Here is a 24610-nt window from a genome sequence, read left to right as displayed (position 1 = left end):
ATATATATATATAAAGCCTATCATTTAATGTTTCGTTTTGTATTAAAAAATAAAATATATTAGAAAATTCTTCCCGAAGAAAATTAAATATTTTGATCGTTGAATTCCGTTTGCCGTGGTTCATTTGGGATGTAAAATATACATGCATGCCTGATTGGATACCGTATTATTTCAAATTATATTATTATCACCATGAGTTGGAAATGTGCGGACAAGGAACGAGTCGGAATAGCGAAGATTCTCGAGTGAGAAAACAGTCGTCATTTGTTTCATTACTTCCGCTAAAATGTGCTAAAGTGAACACAGAGTCTGATTGTAAGCATTTCTTACAAATGAAATTGAAATACAATAAGTTTATTTATTATTAATTTTTTTTTATTTTTTTTATTAAAAACGAAAATCAGTGGTGACAACTTAATATGACCAAGTGACAAGTAAAAAATATTTCTACTTGTCACCTGAGACAAGTACAATTTTACAAACATTTCAACCCCTGCACTCTACAGGTCACAATTTTTATCTGATTTTGACAAAACTTGAAATATAGGTCTATCTCACAAAGATCTCCGATTTCAATAAAAATACTTTCGAAGATGTCACTGTTACACCATAATGATGGTTGAGTTAGAATTTTGTGAAAATCGGAAAGAAACTGCCGGACAAAATGGCCACTCCTCGTACACAAATGGTGTAAAATTATGGCATATCAATTATCAATGTTGTGACCCTCTAGGGGTCACAAGTTTGATCCGATTTTGATAAAGCTTTAATTTTATGTTTACATCACAAAAATCTTGGTTCCTTTCGATAATTGCACATATCGGAACTCAACTTCAAGGATTATGACCCCTAATTGTTTGAAAAATCATGATTTTAGCTTGTTGACTCTCTAAAAGTACTAATTTGCATTCAATTTTGAACAATGTTTAAGAATATAACTGTTAAACCTCAATGAAGGTTAAGTTCAAATTTCGTAATGCAAATAGTCTAAAAGTATGTATTACCAAGGTTGTGGACAATTTTTATTTTGATACACATGAAATGTACGTTTATAACCCAAAGATCTTGGTTCCTATCGATATTTGCGCATATCGGACCGTAACTTCCTGGATTATGGTCCCTGATTTTATGAAAAAATCAGGTTTTTTAGCTTGTGGAAAGCTAGAGGTCACAATTTTTGTCTGTTTTAAAAAAAAGTTTACCGTTACACATTAATAATGGTTGCGTTCGAATATTGTGAAAAAAAGACAGAAACCGCTTGACAAAATGGCTGCTACTTGTACGCAAATAGCTTAGAGACTTTCTTCTTTGAGTTTATGAAGCCACAGTGCCTCATTGACCACGAGGTTGGCTCGCTAACCTGTATGTCCCGTGTTCAATCCCAATGTTGGTTGGGAAAGTTGATCAGAATTTTCTGGCATGGTTTCCCCTAAGTGGTACTACTGTACCTGATTTTTATTTCAGATATGCAGGTGCTGAACTACAAAAAGTTGATTCTAAAACCCTTGATATGGTTGATGATAGATCACGAGATAAAGCACCTATGTCTTTAGATACCTACAACTCTGACCTACATCTTGAAATTGACAATGATGGGTAAATATATTTGTACTAATCAAATGAATATACATTTATTGAAACTAGGCAGGGGGTTGGATGGCCAAAAACTTTGTGGGTTTTCTCTGGGTCCTCCGGTTTCCTCCCACTGCTAAAGACCCATACACGCAAGCGAATTATTGAAATAAAATTGAACCATATATTAGTTTGTGTCGAGTTGATGTTGAACCCCATTTCTCTCTCTGTCTTTTGAAACTAAGCAATACAGTGATCATCATAAATCTTTTCAATATCTGTTATAAACGTCATTAAGACTAAGAGCTACTGGATACTGAATTGTGATATATTGTTCTTTTTATTCGCCCACATTTTCATGTGGACGTATATTGTAAATTCTCCTGTCCGTCCGATCACATTTTGCTTGTGGACACTCTACAGGTTCCTTTCGATATATCAGAATCTATCAGAAGATAACTTCATGGATTATGGCCCCTGATTATATGAAAAATCATATTTTTAGATTGTGGACAATATAGAGGTCAGAATTTTTATCCAATTTTGACAAAACTAAAAGTGTATGTTTATAACCTAAAGATCATGGTTTCTTTCAATATATCAGAATCTATCAGACGATAACTTCATGGATTATGGCCCCTGATTATATGAAAAATCATATTTTTAGATTGTACACACTATAGAGGTCAGAATTTTTATCCAATTTTGACAAAACTAAAAATGTATGTTTATAACCCAAAGATCATGGTTCCTTTCGAAATTTGTGTGTATTGGATCATTTCTTGGATTATGGCCCCTGATTGTACGAAAAATCTCATATTTAGCTTGTTCTCTGACCATCTCTTGCAAAATGTGGACATATCTTGCATGACAACCGCTAGTTTTAAGTTGATGAATGTCTTGTTCTATTTATAGGTATGGTGGATGCCCATTAACTGATCCGCCAGGATTCTGTTTTACGTGGGCTGGTGCTAGAGGTACACATGGTGTGTGTACAGGAAAGGTACAAATATTTTGAATGCGTTTGTCTTCATATTATAAAAGATATTTAAGCTACAATCTTAAACTATACTAAACTGATACTTGATCTGAACAGAATTAGGAACAACAACTAAATCTGATTTACTCAAAGGCATATAGTTAATTACTGTCAATCCTGAAATTTAAACATTTTTATAACCTTTCTGAATTATATGGAGTAGTTGAAGTAAAATTCTTTATTCTATCTCTGGTAATATAAATGAATAATTATCAAGTGCCTGATATCTCTCTAATGATGTAATATCAAACCATGTTTATACTACTATAGGTATTTTATGAAGTGCATATTACAGAAAATTTGCCTGTAGATTTTGGACATGATCATGAAGAAACAAACCCGCATATTATACGTGTGGGTTGGTCTGTTAACTCTAGTTCCTTTCAGTTAGGTAAGTATTTATAATTGCTGTAAGATTAACACTATATATCGGTTTAAGTTGTATGTATATGCATTAAGTATCACCTGGTTATGTATTTGGTGCATAAAAGGAATTACAAGCATTGAAATATAGCTGAAGTAAAAATACTAGGCATAAGATTATGTCGGGAAATAAAGCCAATGTATTTTAGTGCAGAAAAACCTTGTTAATTCTGGTCCCAGGTGAGCACTCGGAAAGAGTTACTTAATCCTATTAGATTGGCTATCACTATCATTTCCAAATTCCTAAACATTTTGAACTGATTCTTTCAGACACAGTAAATAGGCCATACCTTCACATTTGATTGCATAATTTGTGTAGGTTATACAAGGCATGTTTTTCAGATACCAGCTGTATGTAGCTTATGTTTTTGTTTATTTATATCAGGAGAAGAACCCATGTCATACGGATATGGTGGAACAGGGAAATTCTCTACAAATTGTAAATTTAGTAATTATGGTGAAATATTTGGAGCTGGTGATGTTATAGGTGCTATGTTGGACCTAGATTCTACTCCGGCTACTATATCTTACTTAAAGAATGGCACATGGTTAGGAATTGCCTTGCCTATTCATGGATACCAGGTTGGAAATGATAAAATGGCACTGTTTCCACATGTCCTGTCTAAAAATTCTAGGTAAAATTATGTGTTAATTGTGTTTATGTGTCTTTTATAATGTATCTAGACAGGAGACAACATTATTTATAAAGTTATTTGCCACTGATTATGTCACAGAATCTTAGCTGCTGTCGGCATGGATTTTTACCTGGAAATTGAACTTTGCAATATGGTATGCCACTACCAACAATGTTTAATTAACAATGAAATAGGGTTTAACATCCTACAATTATCAAAGAATAATTTACAGAAATTTAAGTCATGATCATTTCAGATAAAATGCAATAACCTTTTCTGTTTGTTTCAGATTCCGAGTGAATTTTGGTCAGATAGATCCTTGGTTTCCACCACCAAGAGGTTATACATATATTAATAAATTACCGGGTTTTCAACTAGTACGTGGTTTATTGGAGCCAGAGAGGTTTGAAGATTGTGAGGTAAAAAATGTATTCTGTCTGAATGGCAGCCATTTTTTTCTGTAATTGAGAGATTATAGCTTAATCATCTACATTCATTGTAAATAATCTGGGTTGCACAGCTTTCGCACTGTGATAGTTTTGTGCTTAGAGATGTGAACTCCCAACTAAAATGCTACATTTTTCCAACTAGTTGCCACATGTCAGAGATAATGCCTTTAACCCATTCCTTGATGTGTATCAAGTCATAATTAAAGTTACTAAGGGATTTGTAATTCAAAGAACAGAAGTTGGGGATAAAATTCTACTTCCAAGAAATAAACACTTATTTATATAATTTTTCATGATTTTAGATGATAATGATAGTTGGATTACCAGGAGCAGGCAAAACCCTGTGGGGTATTAATATGGAGAAATCTCATCCTGAAAAACGTTATAATGTTGTTGGATCTGATACTCTTATTGATAAGATGAAAGTTATGGGTTTGCCAAGAAAAAGAAACTATCATGGAAGATGGGAAGTCTTGATCGACAAATCAACTAAATGCTTAAATAGATTGTTTAAAATAGGTAGATTACTTTTTGTTTTGTCTGTAAATAGTTATCTCCATATCTCATTATAACATCGTCAAGAGCATAATAGTTTATTGCTCTAGAATTTAAATTATTTTCTTCATGTGTTCATCAGTAGACTGGTCATTTTGTAGCCACAGACTCTGATGTAAACATAGTGTTATTTTAGGTGGATTATTGGAGATACCAATGGATGCCATAAATTTTTTTACATTTTAAATATTCTCTTTTGTTTTACTTCATTAGCTATTTAAATCAATTAGTAGTCTTGGATGCACCATAAGTCTAAATAATGGTATCCGAATTTGGAGAGGAAGCAATTTTTTGACATGGAAAACAGTCTTATTCACAAATATTTAGGAAATACATGACTCGCTTTAACAAGAATGTAGATACTCAATCAATACCTCAGAATAATAGTTCAATTTCCCCAGAATTATGACTGTTAGTTCAACTGAACCATGAGCTAAATATGGTATGGTTTTATTGGATATTCCAGAAAACTGCTCAACATAAGGTAGACAATATAAAGAATGTGGGTAATCTTGATTACTGTATTGTCTGTTATTGTGTAATTTGACAAATAGACCTAGTTCATCAATCTGACTGGTTTATCAGTGTATTGGTAATGAAAATATTTCCTACTTTTATTTGAAATTTATCACCTGAAACTGATCTCTTTTCATCTAAAATGACCTTGTTATATTTGTAGCTTGTAAAAAGAAGAGAAATTATATCTTAGATCAAACCAATGTGTACGCTTCTGCTAGAAAACGCAAAATGAAAGACTTTCAAAAATTTTATCGCATTGCTGCTGTCCTACAACCTGATAACCAAGAATTAGAGAGAAGATCATATAAAAGAACACATGAAGATGGTTTGTATATTATAAAACAATTGACTCATCTTGAACAAAATGAAAATTATCATTTTATTACAGGGTCTAAAGTAGAGATGAGCCGATTATTGGTTATAATATCTATCTTTAATGGCTGTTATTGATCATTTTTTCTTATGTTTTGACATATATTCAATTGTAAAGAAATTATATTGTGCTTTTAAGATGTGACTTGTACGCATCTTAGATTATGTATCATATAACAAGTCCTTTTTAAAAATGAGATTGGCCTTCAGATATTCATCCTACTAATTACATCATTGTTGGAGTTTGAGCAATTCTTCTTGAACTTTGTAATATTTTTGCCATGATTGAATCCAAGATAGCTGATTCAATTTGATTTTGTATAAATTATTGCAGTGCTTTACTGTCACCCTCTTTATGAAATTTAAATTACTCCCAAATTTTATCAACTTTCCAGCATTTACAGTTGAACTACCTAATGTAACTATTGCCTTTGACAGTGGTATCATTATTGATCCACAGTTATTTTTGGTATGAGCGTGTCTGAATGTAGTCAGCTTGTGGATCATTTTTTATAGCTGCAGAATAAAAAAAATATGGTTACAATATCAAGTTAAAGAAATGCATAATTGTGCGATTCTTTTTTTATTATTTCAAATCTTGATTTTATTATGGTACACAGTATAGTAACTGTTGTAAAATTAATTTGCTTTTTTTTTTTTTTACTTGTTGGAGAAAAAAACATAAATATCTATGAATAATCAAATGAATACATTTTGTAATTTATCATTTAATGTAGTTTCTAACTTAATAACTTCAGATGGTAATTTCAAGATCAATAAATTTTAATTGAATTTCAAAAATGTATAGTTAGTATAAAGTTATAATTAGGCAGCTTGTCAATCGTTATGCCAGATCTTTTGTGTAACTAAAAATAACTCTGTTTATGATGTTATCTTCAGTTTATATTACAATAAACACTTACTTGTATTAGAGACCTAAATATAATATTGAACTGTCGTTTCAAAGAAGAATCTGTGAGTTTTTCCCAAAGTTTATCTTCAATGATAAATGGTTTCTCGTCAAAGAAATTTTTAGTATACTAATTTTCAGTATTTCTATCTGTCGGTAGCTTTACTAAAAGTATGATATTGATTTTTTTTATAACAACCCTATCGGCTCATCTCTAATCTAAAGTTGACATTTTTCTCAATTAAAAACACTATTTTGTTGACATAGATTAAAGAAGAAAGAAAAAATTTACAATAAATTTTGTTTTCAGTGTTTTATTTCAGGCATTTTTTCTTTTTAAATTTTATATTTTCAAGATAAATGACAAGTATAAGCTGGGTAAAGTTAGTTTGTTAAAGGATTAGGATACATGTTTCATAATTGTTATTAGTCATAAAATACACCAGCCTGGAACACTGTTAGATTTTTTAATACATACTTGTCTGTGTTGTATTCTATCTTTTTGTGTAGAATATTGGGTTTGCTTACTTGAGTATGAAATGTGGTATATGTTGATAAGGGTTAATTTGCCATTCATCGAAAAAAAAGGCCTAGTGTACTAGCCATCTGAAGAAAATATTTTGTTTTCAGATCTTTACTTTCAGATATATATTTAATATATTTATTTATTCTGCACAACTAAAGATATAAATGACTATTTGGTTGACTGTTGGTTATACAGAGGAACTAGTTCATAAAACACCATCTGATACTCATTCCTATCATATATATATCCTTCAAACCGAGGAATTGTAGTTACCACAATGTTTTCTTTCATTAAAGGCTCAATACCACTGAATAATATGTCCCAATCTTTATTCTGGTCCAGAAATTGTACTATTTTAGAATATTTCAATTAATTGATGATACTAATTTCATCTTAACACACCTTATTTAAAAATTTTGAAAAATTCAACATAATGGTTTGAAACGTCTAACGTAAACCTTTTCAAATGAAGCTTCGATTTAAAAATATTTTCGAACCCTCTGGACAAGTAAAATAGGATGTAATGGATAATTTACACAACAGGTAGGACACTTAAACATCTAGTACATAGATAGAGATATTATTTATTTTCTGGAGCTTTCAAGCCAGCAAGAGTGTTATTGTCCCTTTAAAGCCATATATACATGTTTCTAGATCACACCAATTTCATAAAGTTATCCTATTTAAATTCCTACTCATTGTTTTGTTAACAAACAGAAGGAAACAAAAGCACTTATACATAGAAAGAGTTTGATGTGGTGAAATAAGTTAAGAATTTCAAGTATTTATATTATTGATGCCATAGGTCATTGGGGTTACAGTTCCGGACATTAACATACAGGTTCACTGTAGATCATAAGATTTGTAAGAAATGGAAGTGTCAGGCTTTTCGAGTATCCTTCCATTGGTAAAAAAAAAACTGCGGGGACAAATAAATTATTGAAATAGAATACTATATGCTTATCCCAAAAAGACCTGTTTTGTGGCTATTAAAAAATGTTTTGTCTGTGTTTGAATTGACAGTTTGGAGGGTTTTTTTTTATTACAATTGGCAGTTTGAAGTTTTGTCAGTTTTATGCAGTTTGTATTCTTTTTATTAAGTTCGAAGACAAAATTTTGTTGACTTATCTAGGGCTCATAATATGAATTGATTATATGAGCAAGTTTTTTTGTTCTTATTTTTTTTTTTTTTCAGCTCTCTCCTTTTCAGAAATAGTGCTTTGTTATTTTATTTTGAGACAAATGTTTAGAAGCAATTGTTGAGCGTAATTTATTTCAGGAAACAATTTCAGAATGTATGATTTTTACATTTAATATTATACTGTATGTATTAGGAGTTTTGATATGTGTATTTATTTATGCATCAAACATGTTATTTTAATTGTTGTTTTGGTTTCTAAAGATGTGCATCTGGAATTTCTATATATTTTCTGTTAAATGTTCTTTGATGTATTGTGAATAGGGATTTTTTTGTAAAATTTGTTATTTTAGAGTTTGATAATTTTTTGAAATTTGTATAGATGATAAGAAGAGTGTTGGTATGCTGGGTTTAGCACTTCTTATCCCTTCCTTTTTTGCTGTTAGCATATATATACAAGAAATATGAAAAAAATCCCAATACCGATGGAACTAATTCAAAACAGTTTTTCTCCAATTTGACAATATTAGGTTTCCTCTTAACACAAAATTGTGGTTTTAATTGTGAAGTAATCATGATGATCCTATCAGGATTTATCATATATTGAGGTCAGTTGTAGCCATCGTGTTGACCGTATCCAAACGTATCTGCACATAGCAGATCGTGGACTCAATAGGGACAATGGGAACCCGGCATAAGCAATTTGCAAAACTTGATTATCAATTTTCATACGTTAATGTCCTATTTCTCTATATAGAATCTTTTTTAAAGTAGCCAAGTCTTTAACTCAATATCATGCGCAGTCTTCGACATTGCAAACATGACTTATTGGTCAATTTAAATCAACATTGATGTTGTTATCTTACCAAGAAAAGATGGGCTTCTGATATCCAATATTTAATTGTAATGAAGCGACTCGATGAACGAGGATAAACATATTTCAGAGGAGAATACTTCCTGAACATAACTGATTAGAAATTACAGTAAAAACAGAAACAATTGAATGTATATTCATATTACATTATTATATACGCTGCGAACTTTTTGTGTCCATTTCTAGGTGCTAAAGAATAGAGAATCAGCCCATGAAAACCAATGCAAGATGTTGTTTTCAATTTTGTGTGAAGCCAATAATTACAAGGAAAATTTTGAAAAAAACCATTGCAGGTATTGACAAGTGATAGTCAAACTCTTACATGTTAAAGGATATAATGAGCAAGAATTATTCATTACGTTTATCTAATTTCATGCTTTACAAAACCAAAAATTAATGAAGACTAAGAAAGGCATCAGAGACATAGGAATTTAGGAATGATTTCAATGCGGGGGAAGTGCAAGAATATATGGAATTGTACTAAGGAAAAACAGCATTTAAATGTTTATTGATGATATAGGGTTAACAAATATATTGTAGAATATATACTGTATATACAATATAGCACTGTTTTGTTAGGACATGATTAGATTTGTTTTTCTTTATATCTATCGATTATACCAAAATTATATACTTTAGTTCATATTTTGGGGGGTTGGATGGCTGAATGGTTAGCATGTGCGCACTGTATCATAAAGTCTGTCATTGAGTCAACTGGCGTGGTTTTGATTCCCCGGTTGTACGTGACAAGGAGTAGGGTCGCCTGTCCAACCTCGTGGGTTTTCTCTGGGTCCTCCGGTTTCCTCCCACTGCTAAAGACCCCTACGCGCAAGCGAATTATTGAAATAAAATTAAACCATACGTTAGTCCCGAAATGACCTAGTTTGTGTCGAGTGGACGTTAAACCCCATTTCTCTCTCTCTCTCTCTCTAGTTCTTATTTTAATCTATTATCTTCAGCTTCCTATTTGCCCAGTTATGTGGCTTTGGGAAGACACAATATTTGGTCTTTATTGATATGTCTGCCTATGTCATAGAAATAAATATCGAAGATAAAATATTTACTATCAACCCAAAAGGGATAAGTAATATAATTAATTGTTGTATATAAATTGTGACAAAATCTACAGATATAGTTTTAAAACACCATGCCTTTGTTTACAGCAACTAACTCAGCAAAAATATTTGAGACATAGAAAATCATCCACAGGAGCAAGATAAGATAAATTTTATTTCAGGAGACAACATATAAATTTTTTGAAGGGAATTAATTATATTTCTGTACAAAAATTCCTGTTTTTTTAGACATTAAGTTTTGACATGTTTAGCTATTGATTATTAGCGTTAAACAGTTGTGGATTGACATTATATTTGGATAGTTTTGATTGAAATTTTTGTTCTTTGAGTTACATATTTTCTACTGGATACATATATAAGCTTATTATATGATAAGTTACATTTCTGCTTCTGGTTCTTATATATTTATTATTAGACAAAACATTTTCAGATTCAACTCAAGATACAGCTTAATTAAATTATTGTATATGTCTTCATTTACAGTGAGAGTAGACCCAGATAATGTTAAAATAAGCATATGGTTATCAAATTTAATGAACATTTCAATTACACAGAATTTCAATGTATCCCATTCATAAGGATGAGACTGAAAAAAAATGTTAGTGTTTCAAGATTAAATGTTATAGTACCAGTGAACTTAATTTTGTAATCAAAAGCATTGGAATAGAGGAAATCCAGAGTACAATGATAAAGTGTCTGGAACGGAACTATATTGATTTTCATAAGTGCTACTCCCACTTTAATTGCTATCCTGTCCGTAGTCTACAATATCCTTCATTATTTTAAGTGAGGCATAAATCTTGAAATACTTCTGGAAATTATGTCCTAAGTTCTGTTATTTGAAGATGAATTCAAAACTTGTGTAGATAACCCTTTAAAGGTCAGAATTTTTTTTGCGTTATTGATGTAAAGACCCATCAAATTTGATCGATTTTTGAATTTTTAATAAATCCTATGTTCTTGTATATTGTTTAATCAAATCTCAAGACTCAATTTAAAAATATTCTCAAAACATGGCAGATAAAATAGTGTTTTAGAATCTCGACAGATTGATTTTTTTATGTTAACAACAACCAAGTGCAATCCAACAGTTGATAAATGATCAAATAACATATCAGGGCATACATTAAAAATTTAATGATATAGCCAAGATGATGTTGCCAAGAATATTGGAGGTGAAGTTTACTGATTTAGGAACATAATTTTTATAATGACATATTATGTCTAGATACAAAATGAAATACATAATTTTGCTGTCTGAGTGACAAAGCAGCTGGGAGGTGTATGAATAACGTTATCTACTTTCAGCACAGAATGTATGATTACATTAAAAAAATTTCTACTATTCCAGTTCTCATTTATTTCAGGAATAAATTTATATCTATTGTAATTTAAACTAGAAATTGAAAGATGCACTGAAAGAGTTTTTGCTTTATAATATATTTATCACTGCTATTTCAGCTTTAAAACATGTACGGACATGTGTATATAATCCATGGTTAGGGGACTTGTATTCTTTTTATCTGGAACCTAACTTCCAGTAATTATTAGTTTTCTCCACTGTTCTGGGGGTATTTTAATTACCTTCTGAAATTATTTAAATTGCTTTTAAGGATAACTCCACTGATATTCGGAGCTATTCATCATTTATTTGCCTGTGTCATTCAAACTTACCGCTAGTACTTTGAATAATTTTGTTAATAGAATGTGATATTTGTCTTAAATCAAAGCCCAGGCCAATCATGGCATATGGTAAATCAAAATTTAGGGGCATGAAAGCCCAGGCCAATCATGGCATATGGTAAATCAAAATGTAGAAGTATGCATTTGTGACTGTGTTATTATCCTGTGCCAAAGGAAATGAAATGAGGTTTAACATCCTACTTTTCTGCACGGACTGGGCTAATGAAGACTGGCACACACTATGCATTGTGCTATGAGGGAAATTTGGCCCTGACAGCGGCACTACATCCTACTCTTATATCGAATTACAACTATCAAGAGTGGTTTTATGTGCATGCCAAAATGTACACAGGATCTCAGTTTTTCATCTCATTTGATAAGTGGAAACCACGTCGGATAATCCAGAGGAACTTTCTCAGCGTACAACGGAATCAGTTAGGATTGAAATTGAAATGAACTCCTTCTGTCCTGATTTTGTTGCCGGAGCATATCTCATAAACCGTTCCAGATATCTGTATAAAACTCTGTACACATATCAACCTATTATAGTACCGGTATTTTTGCCTTTTTCAAATAGGAAATTTCTCAGAAAAACATTTCATGTTTCATGTTTGATAATTATGATTCAGGAGCATATCTCATAAACAAAGTGTCAGTGAGTGTTTTTAATTCAAGCACATAAATAATTGAGTAATTCGACAGATGATTGAGTTTATTTGCAGGAACAACAAACTGGACAGCTAGCTATAATACGCTAATCTAAGACTCTATTTTGGACTATTGCACATTATATTCAGTTGTGACCATGCTTATCGCTTCATTATTTATTAAATGCCAATATGTGAATACATGTCTTTGAGAACAAACATGAATGAAAGTGTATGTTTCCAGGAAAATTTGTGCCGGAGGCTGCTGTGCAAGATATGAAAGCTAACTACTCTCTCCCTACTTATGAAGAAAATATATTTGATAGGATTGACTTCATTGAACTACCACGTGAGGCTGCAGAGCCTTTAGTGCGACAGTAAGTAAAATGCTGCACATTAAGTTTGAATTTTTATTTATAGTACCATTCATTTTATTTTACTTCCATCAATTCAGGAATTTGATTAAATGCAAATATTGATACAGCATGGACTATTAGTAAATTAACAGTAGATTAGAACTGCACTACCTAGTACTAACACTGTTTTCATAATACCTACATTTTCTAGGACAGAAAAATTTCAGGTTTTAATTTCAGTTGTTTTTTTTCTTCTGTGTTAATGTGTTAAAAACCCAAATGATGTTATGTTTTTAAATGTCTTAGTTGGCTGTTATGTTTTACTACTTTATATTCTATGTACAAAGAGGTGGGGAGTTGTCTGTATTATGTTTGAAGATATTATATGTTTAGTTATTGTGTATAAATGATTATATGTAGCATGTTGGTTGATGCAATATTTTTTTAATCAGTAGGTTATTAAATTTGGGATTAACATTGTTTTTACCATGTTGTAAATAAATTGTTCGAAAGCTAGAAAATATGAAAATAATATTTCAGATATAACGAAGAACTGAAACATTTAAAGAAAACATTCCGCAATGATCGACCTACCCAGGATTCAAGACAGGTATTTACATCAAATGCTTTATTTGTTAGGCTGTTACGTTTGTGGATTGGATTACCAGCAATCTATCGTGGATCATACAGCACACATTAGAATTACTATAATTTTGAAATCATCTTTACGGCGATACAACCTCTCAATTTTCCCATTTTTATATGCCCACATTTCAGTGTGACCGCATTATGACATCACCCCTGTCCTTCAACAATTGGCTTGTCAATGTGATACAGTTTTTAAGAGATTTGTTTCAAATTTAGTGTGAAGCACCGTGGTCATAAGAGGATGAATCCTATTGATAATCAGCGTTCCATGACCTTTTGTTCCAAGTTATGTTCCCTTATAAGGCTGTTGTTATTAACAGAGTTTTTTCAAATTGCTGGGTTCAAGAGGGGATATACACTATCAATATTCAGCATTCCGCTGCAATTTTTAACAGATTTAATTAATTTTGGTGTGGATCATTAGGATCATGAGGGGACGAACCCTATTGATATTCAGCGTTCCATGACCGTCTGTTCCATAGATACCATTTTTTTTTTTACAAAAACCTTGTGATCGGAATAGAGACTACAGCTTTTGACAGATTTATTTGAATTCGATTAAAAGAAGAGGATATGTCCTATTGATTGTCCCTTCTCTCCTTTCATGTCTTGCGAAACGTGGTCGAATCTTGCATGGCAACTGTTCGTTTTCAAATTTTATGTGAAGCAAACCCTATTGATACTCAGCATTCTGCAACCTTCTGTTCAGTAGTTAGACCCTTTTCAAAAGCCTTCTGAAAGTGATAGATGCTACTGCTTTTAGTGGATTTTTTCTCATATATGGTGTGAAAAACTTGTGATGGCAAAAATGGCTACAGTTTTTAACAGCTTTAACAGTTATGCCCCCTTTTCTGAAAACATTGTGAGCATGATAGAGACTGCAGTTTTTATTGGAATTGTTTTTATACGCCCACATTTTCATGTGGACGTATTATGCCGTCGCCCCTGTCCGTCCGGACGTCTGGACGTCCGTCTGTCCACAATTGTTTGTGGACACTCTACAGGTCACAATTCTTATCCAATTTTGACGAAACTTGAAATATAGGTTTATCTCCAAAATATCTCGGCTGCTTTCGATATTGGCATGTATCGGATCGAAAATTTATGGATTATGGCCCCTGTTTGTACGAAAAATCACGTTTTTAGCTTGTGGACACTATAGAGGTCACAATTTTTATCCGATTTTGTTGAAATGTAAGTTGATAACCCAAAGATCTCGGTTCCTTTCGATATAGAGGTCACAATTTTTATCAGATTTTGTTGAAACTTGAAATGTTAGTTTATAACCCAAAGATCTCAGTTCCTTTCGATATTCACGCATATTGGACCGTAACTTCCTGAATTATGGCCCCTGATTGTACGAAAATCGTGTTTTTAGCTTATGGACCCTATAGAGGTAATAATTTTTATCCGATTTGAAAAAACTTATTATTATATTACCGTTCCACCCTAAGGACAGTTGAGTTTGAATTTTGTGAAAATCGCCCCAAAATTGACAGACAAAATGGCCGCTGTTCGTTCTCAATTAGCGTAAAAATATGGTATATCAAGGTTGTGGACCCTATAGAGGTCACAATTTTTATCCGATTTTGTTGAAACTTGAAATGTAAGTTTATAATCCAAAGATCTCGGTTCCTTTCGATATTCGTACATATCGGACCGTAACTTCCTGAATTATGGCCCCTGATTGTACGAAAAATCGCTTTATTTTTAGCTTGTTCTCTATCCATCTCTCGAAAATGTGGGCGTATCCTGCCTGGCAGCCGCTGGTTCAAAAATTGGAGTGTAGCATTGGGATTTGAGAGGATAAATCCTGTTGATTTTCAGCATTGTAGGACTTACTGTTCCAGAGAAATATGTGTCCAGAGAAGCAGCTTGTGAATGCCTAGAGATCAGATTTCTTGAAGACATTAACGATCCTTTTCATATTTGGTCAACATTCAAGTTTTCCTTTCAAACAAGCTGCTGTCTATGGGCCAACTTTTTTTCGAGGCATAGCTATTGTGTAGGTAGATTTGTCGATGCTTTGTGTGGCTATCTTTTATAAATGGATAACCATACATTCATTTTCACAGACCAACTTGATCTATAATGTAATTTAATAAGGAATATTATAGGTTATTAAGTTTTTTTTAGTTAAATTTATTGATATTAACAGATATCTGCAATTGAATTAATTTGAAAAAATTCAAATATTAACCATTACCGACGTAGTGGATATTTTACACTACTATATGGAGCTGAGCGTACTAATTGGTGTAGGGCCCTCATAATTCTGAATCCACTTTATATTGCTGCTATTTATGCCATGTTTCATAAATTAGAATACTGTCATTCCGTCAATAATATCCCCTGTCTATTTTAAGAAACGTTAACTTAGCACTGTTTTTTTTTTTTCTTTTTAATAAAACATCCTGTGATTAATACCATTGTTAGTTTAGTATTGCCAGGCAGTGACTAATAGCTCATACTTGAAGAACTCAATGTCATTGACCTTAGCTGATCATATATGGATACTTACTGCCCCCCAGGGGACTATTGAAATGGGTATGTTCGTCTGTCCGCCTGTCTGTCACACTTTTTAGGACCCAATAACTCTCCTTCTAATTGAGCTAGAATGTGAAACTTTTTGTAGGTGTTTGTTAGATGAGCATTTTCTGCTTAGGCTAAGAAAAGATGAGCTATTTGATTGTTTGGTGCTTTCAACTTGATAACTTTGGCTCTAATGAAAACATTCATACACCATATAGTGTGCTATGAGGGAAATTTTGCCCGGGCAGAGGCACTATGGCCTACTTATATATCGAATTCCAACTGCCAAGGGATCTTTTACGTGCACACCAATGTATACAGGGGACCTCATACCATAAAAGTAACTAGACAGTTGTCCTTATCAGTCCATCCTTGGCGACCTTCGTTTGCACGATTTTCCGTACTCTAGTCGAACTATCTGCATGCGAATGACATTTAGTTCAACCACTGGCCGTGACCTGCCAGACCATGTGATATGGCACGGTTGAGATAGTTGAACAGACTGACACGTGTGTAGATTTGTCTGAAAAATATAAAGTTGCCAATCGCCAATGCGTTATTTACATCATGGTAACACCCGGAAGTTAGAGAATATATATAGGCCCACGATAAAAAACTTTGTGAATTGATCCATGTTACCAGTTAACCTGGATGGAGTCAGTTTTGTATGAAAGTGTTTTGAAATCATTTCTTCATCCTCATCGTCAAAATATCATTTTAAAAATGAGTTGATCCATGTTACCAGTTAACCTAGATGGAATCAGTTTTGTAAGAAAGTGTTTTGAAAGCATTTCTTTATCCTCATCATCAAAATATCATTTTAAAAATGAGTAAATGGCAGGAAATATAGCAGGGGAAACAACTGACATAGGCGTCGCCATTATTGAATAGCAAATGGTCCGAGCCATTAACGTTTGGGTGCTGGTTCCGACTGTAGTCGGGACCACAGTTTACATCTGAAGGTCGCCCTTCCTGCGCCACTGACAAGGAGAAACCATTCGGAAAATCCTGATAAACTTTCTTGGCCAATGCATGGATCGAACATGCATCCTCCATACTAGCGAACCAGCGTCTTACCCACTCAGCCACCGTGGCTCCTAATTAAGCGAGAGTGATGAAACTTGGTGTTTAGTTTCATTACATCAATATCTTCACTAAGTTCGATAATGAGCATTTTCTGCTCAGGGTAAGCAGAGCGATAAGCAAGTTGATTGGTTAAGACTTTGGAACATAACAACTATGCTTTGAAGTGAGGTAGAATGTTTAAACTTGGTTTAGAAGTTCATTAGGTGAAAGTCTTGGAAAGTTCAAGGATTAACATTTTTCGCTATGGCTAAGCAGAGCTAAGCAATTTCATTGGTCGATGCTTTTGGACAAGATAACTTTGATTTTAACTTATTGTAGAGTTTCACTACCAGGTACTTCAAAACCTTGACTGGGTCCGACTGAACAATTTCTGCTTAGACTAAGTATAGATGATCAGTTTGATTGCTCAGTAATTTTCTAAAAGATAATTAATTAATATGTGTCATCTATATATTTTGGGATTGTGGCAAGGGACAGCAGTCTCACTGTTGGCTTATATGTTTCAGAGACTGAGAAATCGGGCTTTATGTCCACTTGAGACAAACAAGGTCAATTCGGGACCAACATATAGTACAATTTTATTTCATTAATTAGCTCGTGCTTAGGGATCTTTAGGAGTGGGAGAAAATGGGAGGACCTGTAGAAAAATTCGAAACGATGCCGCTTGTCTCAGTGACAGACCTTATGATCTAAAGTGCACTTGACGACTCAGTCCCCCACATTTATTTCACCTACATGTAATGGTAACAGTATATATTTTTTACGCCTAATTTCTCCTGTCATTGTTTATAAATTTGTTATTTTGGGATTATTCACCCAACGTGTTGAGTACTTTAAAACTCTTTCAGTTTGGAGTTGGTCCTGGTAATTATGGATCCCAAGATCAATATTATGGTCAACAAGGAGGTGGTTTCCAGGGAAGATATGGTGCAGAGCCTCCAAGTAAGAGAGCAAAACAAGAACCAGGCAGTGCTCTAGATTTTATCAAACAAGAATATGCTGAAGAGGAAAAAGAGAAAACACTGAAGGAAGAAACGAAAAGAGATAAAAATATGTATGGTGGCGATATATATAATCAGGCAGCTAGTTTTCATTTTCAGGATCAATATGGTCAAATAAAGCAAGAACCATTTCAATCTAGAGAATTCGCAGGCCAATATGGGCAACAGAGACAAGAATTATTAAACGAATTGGCTAGACAACAGATTCAAATGAAACAGGCATCATGGCCACCAACTCAAGATAAACAAGATCAGAATCCAGTTTTTCCAAGTTACAGTTGGCCCCCAAAAGAACAAGCTGAACAGAGCTACAATTATCTTGATCAACGTCCTGGTATTGCTGGTGTTGATAGGCAAAGAAATGAACCTGGAAATTGGACTTCAGCTGGACAAGCTAAACAAAAGCAATGGCAACAACCCGGTTTTGGTCAACCTCCTTTACCGCCTCCGTCTAATCCAGATAGAAGTCAGTTTGATAGACCAGACTCTAATTCATCTTTTGATAAACAAAATTATGGACAACCCCAAGCTAAATCAGATCAAAGCAATCAGAATCAGGGCTCTTACAATCGAGATCAAAGCAGAGCGTATGATAGAAGTAACCAGGATCAGAAACGATCCTTTGGTAGACCGGATCAAGACAATCAAAATAAGTACAATCGACAGAACCAAGATTATAGACGATCAGACAGTGATTCCAGAAATCAGTCTTATAACCAAAGAGACCAGAATCAACAAAGATCATCTAGCACTGGCCGATCAGGAAGTGGGGATCGAGATAGAGAGAGAGATAGAGATCAGTCTTTTGGTGGTTATGATTCCCGTAATAGATCTTTCGGACAAGACTCAAGGGATGCTAGAGATAGTCGAGAAAATAGAGAAAATAGAGATAGCTCAGGTTATGGTGGAGGTAATAGAGATTTGAATAGTTCAGGTTTTAATTCAAGAAGTAGTCAAGAATCGCGCTACTCAGATAAATCAAGAGACACTTCATCTCGACCTGAGTCGCGTGATTCAGATTATAGAAGTAGTGACCGAACATCTGGATTTAATACTACAAATACTAGCAGTGATCGTCATAATGCACCTCCTCGTGAAAACCAAGATGCTGGTAATGGTGGAAGGGTTAGAAAGAGAAAATCTAAGTGGGATACACCTGGAGAAGAATCTAATAGTGATAGTCCCCAAATAAATCCTGTTACTGTTAAAACTCCTGCAAACCTTAGTGCTATTATTGCAAAGTTAGAACAAGCTGGCAAAGATCATCAAAATGCTGAAGCTAAACTTCTGTCTTCAGGAGATCCTTCAATACCTCCCCCTCCCCCAAGTGATGCTGATAAACCAAAAGATCTTCCTCCTAATTCAGATAATTTTCAACCACCTCCTGGTATGCCTCCCAACATGCCCCCAGGCATGGGACCTAGACCTCCATTTCCTCCAAGGGGACCTCGATTTGCTGGTGGACCACCACGATTTCCACCTCATGGAGCTCCCCCTCCTCCTCCTTTTGGTCCTGGACCAGATGGCCCAAGAAATTTCCGCCCCCGAAATCCACAAAACTTTGGTCCAGGTCCCCAGGGTCCTGGTCAGTGGAATAATCCACAATTTGGTGGTCCTAGAGGTGGTGGTCCAGGTGGCCCTAGAGGTCCAGGGGGTCCTAGGGGATTTGGCGGTCCAAGAGGTCCTGGAGGTCACAGAGGACCACGCCCAATGAATCCAAGATTTGGAGGTGACGGACAACGATTTTCTAGACCACCAGGAATGAGATGGCAAAATCCTAGATAAACTATAGATCAGTTTATTATCAAATATGTGTTTTAAATAATTAAAATTGTGTAATAATTAGAAAAAATTTAGAATTTAAGTATCGTCAATTTGAAGTCTTTAGTATGAAACATTATTTTAACTTAGTTACTAAGTGGAACAGTATTATTATTTTTTTTTTCAAAGCTACAGGGCCCATAAATTTCAAAGTTCTGGGAATGTGTATTTCTTTTCTTTGTGATACTTGTAAATTTTAAATATTTCAGACATCTGATACTCTTTTCCAAATGCATTGTTCACATTATTTTATCTAATGAGCTTTTTCCCCAGTAGAGTAGAACTTTCAAATTTAGTATGGAATAAAAAACAAAATAGCTGCAATCGGTAAAATGAACAATATAATGATATATAAAGTGTTTTTATTTATTTGGTTGAGATGTATAAAGAAATTAATTTTGATCACTAAATTGTACATACATACTATGTAGCTAATTTTGTATTCAGTGCACTATTTTAGAAAATATATCATTCAAATCTACATTTGATGGAAGCTCAGATTTGAGTACAATCACATGACTTAATTTATAAAGAGTAATCATAATTTATTTTGTATACATAAATCATTCTCACAATTCCAAACAATACTTAACTATCAAACCACAGTTAGGCTTGGAAACATTAGTCAACATTAATCTAGGAAAATGTTGGGTTTTCTTTTATCATAGTTTGATTTTACCACTCAGTTGAATTTTCGGTACATACATAATCATAATTTTTACACACATTTGATTTAGTGTAGCAGTAAATAAATTATCCAGTTTTCTTTTACAGCTGCTTCTATTTCAGGTCATCTGACTTTAAAAATGTTATTTCTAACATTAAATACTTTCATAGAAATATTTATAAATTGAAATGAAGGAACCATAACAAATTAAGCATACAATATTTACAGATAATATACCATCTAATTTTTATGAATTGACTTTTGTGTTTAAATTATGTCGTTTTGAGCTTTTATGTAAATGGCTAGAACTTGTATGAGCCAGTAAGAAATAATTTGTACTGCTTATATTTTTAAATCTGGTATTTCATACCAAATGGGATAGTCTTAATTCTTTTGAAGATGGTCTCTGATATTATTTTTCAGGGTTATTCTTTTTCAGCTTTTATTTCAGCTAATTCATATAAATTGTTTTGTAACTTGTAGATATAATGAATATTTGACTTTGGTGTTTTGTACTTTAGGATGAATTTTCTAATCAGAAACTTAAGCTTATTATCTGAATTGATAAATTGGTATAGTTTAGTGTTGCATACAACTTGATTTATATATAAGAGATAGTCAAACTGTTATCATGGGTAAACACACAGCTTTCATTCATTTTAGCATCTTCATTTTATCTTATGCATTCAACAAAAAAAGCATGCGAGTTAAATGAATATCCACCCTTTTAATTTTTATTTCAGCTAAATGTTCTAAACAGACTCTAATTTTCAGTTTTTATGTTATATTGAATCGTTATCTTGACTTGAATGAGTAAGGAAATAAGCATATTGTTATTATTTGTTTTACCTTAATTTTTGTGTCTTTATCCTTTGTTTCATTGAAAGCATCTCATATAAAACATTCATTTTCTTGTTTCCACATAGAACATCCATGTTTTGCAGTGATTGAAAAAAAAAAATAAAATGGTTTCATTTACCCATTTCTTTTCCACTATTGTGAGTTTTTAGATTCAGTAGATAAGAATGGATATTGAGTTGTTGGTATTTTAAATCTGAATCAAAGACAAAATGATGTAAAATATAGACTGTGGTGATCAGTCATGGTTCTAGAACTACAAGCTAAAAGGGAGTGTTTATTATTGTATTAAAGCTTTCAGTGTATCTATATTGACCTGTATGTTCCTGAATCAGGAAAAATTGATAATAAATGGTTAAACCATGTATATTTGTTTTTATTCATACATGCACATTTGTGATATTGATGTAGAATGTGATGGCAGTATTCTCACATCTGACGCATTGAAGCCTGTTTTATTTATCTAAAAATCTATTCCATTGCTGTTCACAACAATGTAATTTCTTCCTGTTTTGATTATTTAGCACATTAATTAATTTGAGAGGAATGGATTGTAAGCATGCACAAAATGTTCTTAGAAGGTTTTGTTTTATGATGGTCAGGCAATTAGAAGTATTGCAATTCATTCAAATCTGCAAAATCTGAAATAAATCATGATTTAATGTTCAAATTTAATGAAGATAAAAAATGAAGGTGTAAAATATCAAAGATGCAACATTTTCCCAAAGTTTCATAATTTTCCGTGGAAGGCTCCTATACATGGTTAGCATTTGAAAAAGAAGGGATTTAAGCTATTTTCCTCGGTGAGTCGATTTTCAATGCTAATTTTACAAGAAACCAACAAAAATATTGCTTTTAATAATGTTTGTTCAAACACCCAGTGATACATTATACATGTGATAAGTAACAACTTCTAATATAGTGTAGTCAAAGTTCTACACAGTATCGAAATATTGATTTTTTTTTTTGTATCAATTTTTGGCATTTGGGGTATTTTATACACAGTAGACGGTACTTGTTCTGCAAAATTTGATAGTGAATTCTGCATTATTAATGCAAGAGTCATAAATCTTTGCAGGTTTACAGGTTTACATAAATTTGTATGTGTACTATAACATACATTTTTTTCATAATATTTCTCCATGTTTTGTTGAATATTTAGGGTTTTGGGGCAGAAGGGTCAGGAAATCAGGGATCTTAATCGTCTTATTATAGTCCGCTTCCGCCACTTGTTGTTTGATAAAAAAACCAAAAAACGATTAATAAAACAATGAACCGGCCACTGTGGTATCTTAAATCTATCTAAATTATTACTTGTTGATTAAGAAGTCAATCAACTTGCTTGTCAGCTAAGAGTCATACCTTAGTGAGAATCGGCCATATGTGGTTCATAATCCCAGTAATTAGCACATTTAACAGTAATTTTGATAATCTCATAGAAAAAAAAAACATAAGCTGATTATTCATAACCGGACCAGTAGGTTGCCTTTGTGAAAATAAGCCAATTTGTCAGATCTTCATGTAGTGTAGGCCATTGAAAGTACAAAAAAACGAAATGAAATATAGATTTGTATTTTAATCAGATTGCCGAATCACCCATGAATAGAAACATGGTTAGGTTGGGATTCGGTCAATAAACCACTGATGATAGATTAAAGTAGCTAAGTCTCTAACTCAACATCATCCAACGTCTTCGACATTGAAAACACAAAATTATTTGTCAATTTATTTCAACATTGATGTTGTGATCTTACCGGGAAAAGATGGACTTCTGATATCCAATATTTAAGACAAAATAAACATTTTACCATTGGTACACGAATCGCGTACCATAATGCGACTCGGCGGCATTTGTAACAAGGAACTCGAAGAACGAGGCTAGCCATATTCCACAAGTCATGTCAAACGGCTACAGATCACCAATGACTTTAATGTTAATTCTCATCTCTTAGACCGGTTCTAACTTTTCCCAAAATTTTCGTCTGGTAGAATGCCTTCTACCACAGATGGAGCAATATGTAGCGACCTCTTGCTCAAAAGCACATATAAGGTTCCCCATGGAAAACTTGAAATACACAAACTGGAAGTAAACTTAACCAAGCTCTCAACTCTTGTATCCTTCCACCTCAAAATCATGAATATTCCCCAAAACCTGGCAGAAAATGCATTTTCAAACCCTTCTCTTCGAGTCTACAACAAAAATCTCCCTGCAAAAGGGGGAAAGGGAGAGAAAGACTAAAAAAAACTTTCGGCATAGGAATATTTGGTGGGCTGTGTCAAAAAGGTGAGGCCATATTCTTATCTAGAAAGCATGCGCAATAAATACTATTGGTGTAGACTGGAAAAACCAGACGCTAGAGGTTGCCATTCGATTTAGACTTCTGATATATTTCGCGGAACATAACTGATTTGATATTTAAGTAAAAATGGAAACATTGAATATAAATCACTTTATATACATTCATATTACATTATTATATGCGTTGCGACCCATTCTGTCAATTTCTAGGACATCATCTTAGAATTGTGACATCATACATAAAATAGAAGACTCATGTGCAATTGCACATGCATGCCAAGCACACTTGAATTGAGCACTATGATTAATAATAATAATGGATTTGTATAGCGCCTCGATCGTATCTAAAAAGTTTGCTCACTGGCGCTGAGTTAGTCCGTCACATTTACGACAGTTTCCCCATCATCTGCACTGAATAGGTGTGTTTTTAGCAAGGATTTGAATGTACACAATGATTTTGCATCCTTAATATGTGATGGCAGCCTGTTCCACAGTTTAGGAGCAGCAACAGAAAAACTACCACGATTAGGTTAACCTAATAAATAGAAATGCAGGAGGGAGCATTAAATTATAGGCGTATGGGCCGATTTTCCTTGGGGGTGGTTGAGCTGTATCATTTTTGTCTGAAAAAATGAACCTACATAACTATACCAGATAGTGCCCGATCAACAGTCAGTGAACTAAAATGTCTACATTGACTGATCTCAGTGTAATATTCATCATCACACCTAATTAATAATTATTGTATGTATGTGCGTACACACCATTCTAATGAAATACCACAACAATCTGAATCGAAATCAGTGCCCACTGCCTGAAATATTTGATGATCATCTGAAAAATATTGTTTTCTCGTATGGCTTTGGGGAGCATTGAACACTGTATATATCTCTTATACTGCGAAATATCCAATATTGTGAATAA

General features: G+C 33.2%; 1 protein-coding gene across 1 annotated transcript in view; it reads left to right on the top strand.

Annotated features, from left to right (window-relative positions):
• The window catches only part of LOC126809678 (heterogeneous nuclear ribonucleoprotein U-like protein 1), a 33339-nt gene extending 11587 nt beyond the window's left edge, over positions 1-21752 (top strand). The window contains exons 3-12 of the mRNA XM_050534350.2: positions 1465-1596; positions 2488-2575; positions 2882-3002; positions 3420-3669; positions 3959-4088; positions 4421-4637; positions 5353-5517; positions 12663-12795; positions 13315-13384; positions 17889-21752. Of these exons, the coding sequence (XP_050390307.2) occupies positions 1465-1596; positions 2488-2575; positions 2882-3002; positions 3420-3669; positions 3959-4088; positions 4421-4637; positions 5353-5517; positions 12663-12795; positions 13315-13384; positions 17889-19826 (3244 nt within the window). The 3' untranslated portion in view covers positions 19827-21752. The remainder of the gene's footprint in view (positions 1-1464; positions 1597-2487; positions 2576-2881; positions 3003-3419; positions 3670-3958; positions 4089-4420; positions 4638-5352; positions 5518-12662; positions 12796-13314; positions 13385-17888) is intronic.
• Positions 21753-24610: the final 2858 nt, after the last annotated feature.

The sequence above is a fragment of the Patella vulgata genome, chromosome 2 (genome assembly GCF_932274485.2).
Source record: "Patella vulgata chromosome 2, xgPatVulg1.2, whole genome shotgun sequence".
NCBI lineage: Eukaryota > Metazoa > Mollusca > Gastropoda > Patellidae > Patella > Patella vulgata.
Note: the sequence above shows the minus strand (reverse complement) of the source record. Positions and strands in the feature narration are given on the sequence as shown.